The sequence below is a fragment of the Diceros bicornis genome, chromosome 5, assembly GCF_020826845.1.
Source record: "Diceros bicornis minor isolate mBicDic1 chromosome 5, mDicBic1.mat.cur, whole genome shotgun sequence".
NCBI classification, from domain to species: Eukaryota; Metazoa; Chordata; class Mammalia; order Perissodactyla; family Rhinocerotidae; genus Diceros; species Diceros bicornis.
Window position 1 is genome coordinate 61,599,893 of NC_080744.1, and position 12,408 is coordinate 61,612,300.

At 37.5% G+C, this 12,408-nt stretch overlaps 1 protein-coding gene across 3 annotated transcripts in view; it reads left to right on the top strand.

Moving 5' to 3' along the window:
* Positions 1–12,408, top strand: part of MAP2K5 (mitogen-activated protein kinase kinase 5) — a 236,955-nt gene that overhangs the window by 74,045 nt on the left and 150,502 nt on the right. For all 3 annotated transcript variants that reach the window (XM_058541929.1, XM_058541930.1, XM_058541928.1), the window contains exon 9: positions 4,540–4,579. In XM_058541929.1, coding sequence (XP_058397912.1) covers positions 4,540–4,579 — 40 coding nt within the window. The remainder of the gene's footprint in view (positions 1–4,539; positions 4,580–12,408) is intronic.

Here is a 12,408-nt window from a genome sequence, read left to right on the forward strand (position 1 = left end):
ATAAGATTATGGAATTAATTAATTAAATGCATGTGGAATTTCTTTGTAAAACACTATCCAAGTGATAGATTTCTTTTCATCCAGAATTGTAATCGTTTGTCAAACATCTGTTAAGTATGGAGCACCCACCATGAGCCAGGACTTACACAAAATGTGAAGAATACAAGATGGTTAAGACATGGTAGTGTTCACTGCCCAGTGTGGCAGACAGACATATAAACAATTTTTCTGCAGTGTGTTAGGGGTTATAACAGAGCTACCAGAGTCTGAAGACTAGGAGATGCCTCAAAATTTTGTAGAGTCTGTGAGGGTGTATATTAAAGGGAAGTATGTGGATTTTTTTAGGGTAGCTTATATTTTCCTATTTATTAATACAATGAGAATGAAAAATTAGGCTTCTGATTTAGCAACATTGATTGTCAAATGGTGTTTCTGCTGAGATGAACACTTGAATGTAGCACCTATCATACCTGTCTGTAGTGTGAATAAGCTGCAGTAGTGGGCAAAAGATAATCATGGTGAGAAATCTAGAATTTGAATGACTAATTCTTTGTCTTCAAAGCTGGTTCAACATGAAGTAATAGTACTTGCTTTTCTTAACAATAAATAATATATTGCGGCCTTTTGCCAGTCTTCATTGTTAAAGCTTTATTTGCTTTCATTTGTTGAGCACATAGCCTGACTCTTAAAGCATAGAGATAACTCTGGCTCTTTCAGTCTGTTTTAGCAGGTTTTACTCTTAAAGCAACCAAGCTACCCTGAAAAATATGTTTCCTAATATTTAATGCGTGCTTACTGTGTGCCAGGCCCTGTCCTCACTGCTTTTCCTATATTATATCATTGAATTCTCACAACTCTATAAGCTGGGGACCAATTTCCCCATTTCAAACTTGATACACCTGAGACATGGTGAGGTTTTCTTACAGTCCGGGTTCACGTTGTTAAGAAGTGGCAGAGCTGGGATCAGAACCCTGACAGTGACTTCAGAGCCTACATCCATCACTGTTCTGCCTCCCATGATAGATAGGTTTTGATCGCAGAATGCTTCCTTACTTGGAGAGATTTGGATTCGATGGTCCTTAGCCTGATTGAAGTAGGTCAGCACCTGTGTAAGTTTTGAGTTATGTATTTCCCTGCTCTAGAACGCAGTTAAGAAAGCTTGAACATCAACACGTATTTCCTTTAGGTCCTAAGATATGTGTGTGCTGCCACAGTTCCAGTCTTGGCTTTGCCATTGACCATCTGTGAGCTTGGACAAGTTTTTTAACCTGGCTTTTGGCTGTTTCTACTGTAAAAGGAAAGGATTAAACTAGACAATTCTCTGTATTCCCTACTAGCTCAGTAATTATCTGGTTCTGTACTCTACCAAAATTAAAGGTTGATACCAACCTTTTTGTCCAGTCTTCTAGAACCTATTGTTCCAAATGAAAAAAGAGAGTAAGGAGGTAGCAATAGTAAGTATTCTTCTCTTTTGCTGGTCTCTTTGTTATGTTAAATACTCAAAAAATGTATGCCAGGCTGCTAGTTTTTGCCATCCTAAAGTGTATATGTTGTGTGCTCAATTTAAAGGCTGGGCTATTCCCAGAAGGTCTGTGCTGATCACAAACAAAATGGAACACTCAAGGACTCAGCACTAAAAATATCTGATAAAAATGGTTCCTCCGTGCACTCATTGGAACAGGTAATTACTGTGGCAACAACAAACTAATTTGAAGTGTTAGCTGTTAATTAAAACAATGCCGAGGTCTATAGTTGTCTTTTGGCGTAACCAGAGCCTCCATTCAAACTTCATTAATCACTTTACAGTTAATGCGTTGAGGAAGGTCAAGACAGTTGAGATGCAGTATCCGTTGAAAGTAAACAAATTCCTTTTCTCCAGGTAGAATGCCATTTGCAAAGTTAAGGGACATACTGCATTCATACCTGGCACTGCCTTTGTCATCCACTTCTCCTTGATGATTAAATGTTAAATTGGTACTGTCATTGCACTGTAAACCAAACCACACAGCATCTTTATTGCTCGAAATCGAACCCAAGCTTCCACGGATGAATTAGTGTGCGTCATAATTAAATCATCAAGCCTCCCCTTTTAATTCACTTGGAAATAGGAGACCTTTCTTTCGGAAGAGAGATCAGCTTTCTTGACAAGCTAATTAAGTTGCCAAACTGTCCAGTATGGTATATATATTAGACGATCTGCTAATCATTTCCTTATCGCTGCTGTTGGCCTCAAAAGTCCAGGGGTTGCTTGTTGTCCAGAGTAACAACACTGTTCTTTTTACAACTTTTGAATCCTTGTGTATGCATTCAACTATTTATCTTTATATTTCAGTCCTTGGTTAGTGATTCTAATATACAGTATTTTAAAAAGTTGAAATTGGAAGAATCTGTGGTATACAAGGGGAAAAATAATGTATCATTGAATCTTACATATTACCTGTATTTACGTGGAATGAAGTTACTAAATTCCTTTAAATCACATTTCAATTAGCTTAGTCCAACAACTTCTCTATCGGGCATTGAGAAAAATACGGTGGAAGTCTGTATACCGATTTCTTACATGAGTTCAGATGTATCGTGAATCAAATCATGACCTGAAATGTAGCTTCACATTGTAGAAGTCTGATATTAACATAGATGGTAAAGTAAGTGGTAATTTGTTCTAAAACCAGTATAATATAGGGGTTCTACTTATAAAATGTATATCACTTTATACAAAGTATAAAAAATTTTTAAATAATTTAAGATTTATAAATGTATTAGTCTTTATATATACTAGGGAGGTTGATATTTAGAGAAAGACTTAAGCTACTTTACAGATTAAAGAATTCTTTGGTGAAGTGAATAATTGCCACTTAATTTTTATAATCTTGTCTTTCCTTTAAATGAGATATACTACCTGAATTTCTCTACAATTAATTGTTAAAATAAAGGCAAAGTTTACCTTCTGTAATTGGCTTGACGTTTATCCACTCTAGTAGGAAAAGCAGAATGAATTTCTTATAACACTCGTATATATGGATATAGACATACATGCATATAGTATGTATGTTTTTTTCCTAGTCTTACCTGAATTTGTAACATTTTATATTTGAAAAGTTACTAATACTTGTAGGTTCTTAATAACTAAACCATTTCTATAGGTCAGTCACTTTAAAAACACTTGTCAGTGCTTGCACAACTCTGTAAGTTTACTGAAAATCATTGAATTGAACACTTAAAACAAGTGAATTTTATCATATATATTATACTCAATAAAGCTGTTAAAAAAATTTGTCAGAGCAACCACATGAATATTTCTGCCAAAACAACAGAAAATGATGTTTTTATTTGATAATAGTAGAATATATCTTTTGGTTTTGTTTTAAGAAATGAGCAATTTTTACTACTAAGTCATTGCCAAGTAAAAATTGGGAGCCTGGTAAATATATTTTGCAGCTTGGCAGGTGAGGTGGGGCAATTCCTGAGAAGCTAACTTCTGTTCCGCCACATCTTCTCTACCCCACTCATCTTAACACTAGCTGGGTGAGAGGAAGAGCAATCTGATCTTAGCTAATATGAACAATCCTCTACAGAGCAAGATTTTAGTTCTTCCAAACTAGTTTGTTTCTTTATACTTTTATGGACTTGCAATAACAGTGCTTCTTTATATTGCTTGGTTTGTTTTGAAATTTTTGTATATGGCAAATTGTTTCTGAATAATGGTCAGAATGTGCAGTCCTTGCAGTACATGTATGAAAGGCCACATTTCATTTAAACACAGAAGGTCTTGATGAGAAGTAATAGTATTTTATTTCTGCAAACCTTATTCTCTTACTTGTTTTCATAAATGAATGTATTCCTATTCCTTGATTTAAATTGTAGTTATTTCACTGTATCTGATTATTTGAACTTGTCTCTTTCTACAGCTTTTTTAATATTGAGAGATGCCACCTTTAGGAAAAGATGAACCACACGCTTGAGGCTGATAACTCTGTGATTTCTTATATGAATTTATAGCTTAAGCCATAGCTAATTCCATGTGTTTTGAGATTATTTTGATGAAATGTAGGGATATAGTTTATCTGTATCTATAATTGAAATAAACAAAAGGAAAACCTCCCATTTTATATGGATATGTATAGTGCTTAGCAGAGGGCTATAGAAGATCCCCCTCCACCCCCCCCCCCCCAAACAGTGACAGTCTGTCATAAGGGATCTGGAGCCAGAAGGTCTGGGTTTGGTCTAGTTCTGGGACTTACTGACTTTGTGCCATTGGGCAAACTGCTTAACTTCTCTATGCTTCATAGTTCTCGTCTATAAAAGGAGGATAATAATACCAGCCTTACCTCAGAGGGTTATTTTAAGGTAATGTATAATGAATCACTCTGTGAACCATTAAGCTCAATAGAAATGTAAATTACTAATGTTATTAGTGTTCTTTGAAAGTATCATATATCCCATTGCTGCAGAGTTGTTCGGATTTACATTTATGTACTTAACTGTTTTGTAGGTTGTTTAGTGATCTCAAGTGATTTTGTTATTTTTTTTCCTCTCTAGAGCATATCATGTCCCGAGTGGGAAAATATTAGCAGTAAAGGTAAGTGCTGGATAAATTTTATGAAATTCTTGATTCTCATTGCTTTCTCTTCCCCCGCTGTTAGCTTAAGTCACAGGTATTGTCAAAGAGGAGATGACATGGTTTAAAGTTTGGATGGTAGGTGGTGGAAGCTGTGGCCCTGTTGTGACATTCAGGCTCCTGAAGATATTTTACTTATGCCTTAGAATGGTCAGTTGTGAGCTCCTTGCATTGTGATTCTTCTCATCATTGGTACCTGCACTTCTTTCTGTGTTCCCTGCTAAGTGGCATCACTGTCCTCCTGGTCTTGCAGCTCAAAACCTTACTCGTTATTCACTGTGTTTTCTCCATTATCTGCCACTTCTGTAATTCACTATATCCTGTCAGAAATTTTCCCTAAGATATGTCCATTTGTCACTTTCTTTCTATTCTCATCCTCATTGCTTTGACCTTGTATCAGGCTCACATACCTCCTACCTGGACTTTTATAATTCCTTCCTCACTGTACCTTCAGTCTTTTTCTTCTCCCATGTAGCTTTTACTCTGCCACCAGAGTTGAGAAGTTGAATCACGGATCTGACCATGTCACTGTCTTGGCACTACCCGCCCCCCAGCACCACACCCACCAACGTTCCTCGTTACTCAGGAACGTTCTAGGCAATTAGCTAAGACACTCCTCACTTGTCCGTCCTGTTCGTAATCCGTACCCCACCCCTGGCTGTACTCAAGGATCTCAGTCCTGCCATGCCACTTTAGATTTAGTCTCTGGCACTGGCTGTTGGTGCTTGATCTTCCCATCGTTTTATCTCACATTTCCCTCATGGACTCTCTTGAATTGCACCTCTGACTGCACCCTGTGTGACCTCAAGTCCAACCCCACAGAACCCACTTCTAACACTGGGCTCTTAGCTAACAAAGTGGTCAGGCCCGCTTTGTTTCTCATCCTCCCCACAAATTGGTCAGGCCCTCTGCAGATTGTCCCCTACCTACCTTTACAGCCACATCTCCTCCTTTACCTGTCTGCTACTTTTTGTCATGCCATGTGTTTTCAGTCTTTAGGCCCTTAGTGATGAAACCTTTTATTTTTTGAGTGACTGCTATATGCCAGGTATTATGCTAGATGCTATATAACTATTATCTTTAATCCTTAAAACTACAAAGTAAGCCTGTGTATTTTGGATTTGAGGGAACTGAGACTCAGAAAACTGAATTGTCTAAGGTCATACAGTTGGAATAACCAGGGCCAAGATTTAAAACAAAATCCATCTGACTCCAAAGCCCATGTCCTCTACTATACCATGCAGCCTGTATATGAGTTATTACCATTGCTCATGCCTCCAATTTCCATCTATCCTTTCAAGGTTCATCTCTCCCAAGATGCAGCCTGTATATGAGTTATTACCATTGCTCATGCCTCCAATTTCCATCTATCCTTTCAAGGTTCATCTCTCCCAAGATGTCTTCCTAGCTGTCTATCCCCAGTGAGAATTCAATAGCTTTTCCTAACAATTGCATGGTATATATTTCTGCATCTTTTGTCTCATCTAGGAAACTAGGAATCAGAACAATTAAATTGCAGTTGGTTATACCTTTTCATAAGGTTAAACCAAAACTAAGACTCAGATCTTCTGACTGCTAGTGCAGTCCAGTGTTCTTCTTCCATGCAACACCTTGTACAGCACCTAGAATGTGTTTTATGGCATTATCAAGTCTAGTTTTAATAACGCAAGTAGCTTTTGGTGGGGAGATACAACAGAGTTCCCTCTTGGGATGTTTTCTTTGATATTACAACCAAACTAGGTTCACAGAATTGCAGAACTGAAAGATACCTTAGAGATCATCTGTTGTAGCCCCACGTTTTACGGAGGAGGAACCTGAGGTCCAGGTTGTCTCCAGGGTAGGTACTGTGGAGGCCAGGCTCCCTCCCAGACTTTCCCTGAGTTCACTGAGTGCAGCTCTATGGTGTTACCTCGGCATTGGGTTGTCTTTCCCATCCCTCCTGACCTCTCTCTTCTCTCAGAGGATACCTTCACCACCTTGAGCACTGTTTTCCTGTCTGTTAAGCTGTTTGTTCCTTTGATGTCAAAACTCTTGAGATTGTTGCCAGTGGTTTTTTGAAGACAGTCAACTTTAGGTTATTCACTCTAAGAGAGGGGAGTACTGCTATAAATCATCAAAAAACTTATTATTTGGCCTTGCAAGAGCATTATAATTTTATACATTTTGAATTATGTTTAACCTAGGCTAATATTACAATTTTTGTGTATGATTATTTAGTTTGGTATGGCAAGGGACTAACAGCTGTTTCTGGAAAGGATTAAAAGCAATTTTAAAGAAAGGACACATTTTTAAAAAGAGCTGTTAAGGTAGAGATTTTCAATAAATGAAAACAATAGAGGTTTACAAATATGCTATTCACTAGACCTGACCATAAAACTGAGTTTTAGAGCAGGGACTGTATTGTATTCACTTTGTATCCCTAGATTCTTTAAAGTCACATACTAGATGCTTAAACTGGGTTGAATGAATGACTAATTTAAGAGCAGGTGTGATTATTGTATTTATACTTCATCTGAGTTGAATGAATGAATAATTTGAGTAGATATAACTATTGTGTTTAAACTTTTTGTTTAGCCCTAAGCTTCCTGACAGCCAAGGCAAAAACCATGTAGCTTATATAAAAGTCATAATCTAAGAGAAAAAAATGTACCATTTCTTCACAACAGGCAGAGTTTTTCATTAAATCTTAGAGAATTGTGTTATTTAGTTTCTAAATATTTTGGGGTTTTCCAGATATCTTTCTGTTAATCATTTCTAATTTAAATCCATTCTGGTCAGAGAATATAGTTTGTGTAATTGAAATTGTTTTCAATTTATTGAGATTTGTTTTATGGCCCAGAATATGAATTATCTTGATAAGTGTTCCCTGTGCACATGAAAAGAATATATGGTGCATTGTATAGGGTGTTGTATAAATGTCAATTAGATCAAGTTGGCTGATAGTGTGGTTCAAAATTTCTGTATCTTTACTGATTTTTATCTGCTTCTTTTATCAATTGTTGAAAGACGAGTGTTGAAATCTCTAGCAATAATTGTAGATTTGTCTGTTTTTTCCTTGCAGTTCTTTCATTTTTTTACTTCATATTTTTTGAAGATCTGTTAGGTGCATCTACGATTGTTATATCCTCTTGGGGAATTAGGCCCCTTTATCATTCATTACAAGATGACCTTCTTTATCCATGTTAATATTCTTTGCTCTAAAATCTACATTGTCTGATATTAGTATATCTATTGCAGCTTTATTTCAACTAGTGTTAGAATGATATAGCCTTTTTTTACTTTTAACCTGTTGTGTCTTTGTGTTTGAGGTGGATTTTCGGTAGGCAGCATGTAGTTGGCTCTTGTATTTTAATCCAGTCTGATAATCTCTACTTTTTAATTGAGTTATTTAGATCATTTGCATTTCACGTGATTAAAGATATGTTTGGATTCAAATCTGTCATCTTGCTCTCTGTTTCCTATTTGTTCTGTCTGTATGTCCTTTTTTTTAGTGGTTGCTTTAGAGTTAATAGTATTCCTCTTTAAATTATCATAGTCTACCTTCAAGTAACATCGTACCACTTGATCTATTGTACGAGAACTTTACAATAGTATACTTTCATTTCCCTCATTCTGACCTTTGTTATTATCATATATTTTACTTTCTCATATGTTATAAACCCCAAAACATTGTTACTATTTTTGCTTTATGCAGTGATTTAAAGCCATTTAAAAAGTAAGAGAAGATTCATTTTATGTTTACTCACATTTTTACCAAATCCAGTGCTCTTCGTTCCTTTGTGTAGACCCAGACTTCCATCTGGTATCATTTTTCTTCTGTCTGAAGGACTTCCTTCTTTTACATTTCTTTTCTTTTTTTTTTTTTTTTTTGTGAGGAAGATCAGCCCTGAGCTAACATCCGTGCTAATCCTGCTCTTTTTTTGCTGAGGAGGACCGGCTCTGAGCTAACATCCATTGCCCATCCTCCCCCTTTTTTTTTTCCCCCAAAGCCCCAGTAGATAGTTGTATGTCATAGCTGCACATCCTTCTAGTTGCTGTATGTGGGACGCGGCCTCAGCATGGCCAGAGAAGCGGTGCGTCGGTGTGCACCCGGGACCGAACATGGGCTGCCAGCAGTGGAGCGCGTGCACTCAACCGCTAAGCCACGGGGCCGGCCCTACATTTACACAAGTCTTCTGGTAATGAATTCTTTCAGCTTTTGCTTGTTTAAAAGGTGTATATTTGACTTTCATTTTTGGAAGATATTTTCTCCAGATAGAGAATTCTAGATTGATTGTTCTTTTCTTTCAGTATTTTAAAAATTTTGTTTCACTGTCTTCTGGCTTGCATTCTTTCTGGTGAAAAGCTTACTGACATTTTAAATCTTTATGCCTTTCTGCATTAAAACTGACTTCTTCTCTGACCGCTTTTAAGATTTTTCCTTTATCACTAGTCTTTTTTTGTTTTGTTTTGAGGAAGATTGACCCTGAGCTAACATCTGTTGCCAATCTTCCTCTTTTTTCTTTTTTCTCCCCAAAGCCCCTGTACATAGTTGTGTATCATAGTTGTAGAGTTGTAGCTGTTCTATGTGGGACGCCATGTCTGCATGGCTTAATGAGCAGTGTGTAAGTCCGCGCCCAGGATCCAAACTGGCGAACCTGGGGCCACCAAAGCGGAACAAGCGAACTTAACCATTATACCACTGGGCCGGCCCCTATCACTAGTTTTATGCAGTTTGATTATGATGAGCTTTTATGTAATTTTCTTCATGATTTATGTGCTTAAGATTTGTTGAGATTCTTGGATCTGTGGATTTTTAGCTTTCATCAAATTTGGAAAAATTTAACAATTATTTCTTCAAGGATTCCCTCCCCCACTTTGGGACTTAAATTGCATATGTTTTAGGTCACTTGCAGTTGTCCCACAGCAAAGTGATGCTCTGTTGTTTGTTTGTTTTAGTCTTTTTTTCCCTCTAATGTTTCATTTTTGGATGGTTTCTGTTGTCAAATATTCAAGTTTTCATCTTTTAATCTGCATTGTCTCATCTGTTATTAATCTTATCCAATGTATTTTTCATTTTAGACATTGTCCTTTTTATCTCTAGAAGTTTACATAGGTCTTTTTTACATCTTCCATGTCTTAACATGCTCAATCTTTCTTCTGCCTTCTTGAATATATGGAATATAGTTATGGAATATATGGAATAAAATGAACTGAATTAATGGTCTTGTCTAATTCTATCATATGTGTCATTTTGGGGTCAGTTTTGACTGATTGCTTTTTCTCCTCATTTTGGGTTGTATTTTCTTGGTTTTTTAATACCTTATAATTTTTTATTGGGTGCCAGTCATGTGGCATAGGTGCTAGATATTTTTGCATTCCTGTAAATATTCTTGAGCTTTATTCTGAGATGCTGTTTAGTGACTTTGAAACAATTTGATCTTTGCAAGACTTGCTTTTACGCTTTATTAGATGGGACCAGCCCAGTGGTTAGTCTAGAACTATTTTTCCCCACTCAACTGAGGCAGTAGTCATCGGAATACTCTACCCAGCACCCAGGCAATTGTAAGTTTTTCTCCCTTGGGCTGGTGGGAGCACAAACTCTTTCTGCCTAGTGTGAGGTCTGGAGATTGTTTCCTCTGGTCCTTTCTGGTGGTTCTTTCCCAGGCTTCAGGTGGTTTTCTGGCATCCATGTGCTAATCATTACTCAGCTGAAGACTCCATGGTCCCCTTGGCAGATCTCTGGAGCTTTCTCCCTTTGTTCCTCTGCTAGTGAACTCTAGTGGCCTTGGCCTCCTCAGACTCCCAGTTCTGTCTCCTCAATTTAGGGACATGGCTGCGCTCCACCTGGATTCCCCTTCCTGCATGGGGGCCTGGAAACTCGCTCTGGTCAGTGAGCTGAACAGTCGTAGGACAAACAACTCATCTCATTTGTTTTCCATCTCTCGGGGGTCACTGTCCTTTTTTAGCTAAAAATGTCTGAAAGCCTGTTGATTTTTCTGGTTTTGCTTTTTTTTTTTTTAGTATCTCTTCCTTTCTTGTCACCACTCTAATCCAGCTGCTTGTTTTTGTCTCTTGTTAGGCATGTTGATCAGCTTTTAAACTGTTCTCTCAGAAATAGAAGCTACCATTTATTGGTCATTTATACTGTGTTCAGCAACTACTTTACATACATTTTCCTCACTGAATGCTCACAGCGACCTTTTGCAGTTGTTGCCATTATTGATCCCCATTTTACAGATGCAGAAACTGAGGCACAGAGAAGTTAACTAGCTTACAACTAATAAGTAATGGAACCAGAATTTGAATCCAGGCAAGACTTGCCCCAAGTCCATGCTCTTAACCTCTATATTATATTCCCTCTCACTCCTCTCAGATGTGGTTTCCTAAAGCATAGTTCTGATTACATCTTTTCTTCTCTTTTGAAGTCTTTAAAATTTATTTTTTTATTTTATTATTTTTTTTATTTTTTCCCTCCAAAGCCCCAGTAGATAGTTGTATGTCATAGCTGCACATCCTTCTAGTTGCTGTATGTGGGACGTGGCCTCAGCATGGCCGGAGAAGCGGTGCGTCCGTGCACGCCTGGGATCCGAACCCGGGCTGCCAGCAGCGGAGCGCGCACACTTAACCGCTAAGCCACTGGGCCGGCCCTGAAGTCTTTAAAATTTAAAAATTTAAAATTACTTCCTAAATAAACTAAAAATTTTATGGGATGGAACTCAAGATCTTGCACAATATGTCATCAGCTACTTTTATAACATTATCTTATGTTTCTGAAACCTCTGCTTCTTTTAAGTTGAACCCATTACCTTGTCTGAACCCAGGTACTTTCTCACTTGAACACTTTGATTCACGTATTTCTCTCTAATTAGAATGCTTTCATCCGTATCTCCACCTATCAAAATCCTTAGCACTCTTCAAGGGTCAGCTCCAAAGCCCGCTCCTCTACTGAACTTACTTGGATAAATCCTGTCACACATGGTTTATCTATCACTCACTCACTTCTCTGAACCTCTCTAGAATTCTCTGTATGTGTCTCTGATGGGTATTATCACATTCTGCCTTGTATTTTGCTATTAGCAAACATGTCCATTTCCTCTATTAGTAAGTGGGGAACAGATCTTATTTATCTTCTTGTCTTACCAATTGAATCATGCAGAACCTTGCATATAGGGCCTGGTACAGATCACTGCATGTAATGACTAGATATTCAACACATAATTTGTTGAGTGACTGAATAAATAAATTTTGTTCTTTCATTTGTTCTTTAGTTCATTTGTTCCTCTTTTGAAGTAGCATCTTGAAAGCAGGTTCAGCTCACATACAAAATGTCCCATAGTGTTCTTTGTATGGACCATTGCTCTCTCCCAGAGTATTTCTTAGCTTTTTTTATATTAAAGGGTGAAATGAAAGGTTAAGAGTTAGAAGTGCATTTGATCTTTTCCTGACCCTCTCCTGACTTCTGTGTGACTTCAGGCATGTCACTTGAACCTCTCAGTGACCTTAGCTGTGACATCAGGCTGCCTGGTGTCACAGAGGGATTGTGAAGAGTAGCAAATCACAGTCCTTGTCTAAACAGAATCACCTGCAGGGCTCTGATGCCTGCACAGAATGATGAGAGAAATTTAATTTCCCAAGTCAAGTCGTCAGTTGGACCCGCACTTTGAATGTCTGTGGGAGCAATTAAATGAGAGTCCTTGAAAATCTGTTACTTTTTTCTTCCTACTGAAAACATTTCTATTTTTTTACTTCTAAATGTTCTTATTTTTTAGACAAAGCATATTGTAATATTTCTCTTTTCAGACTTCAAA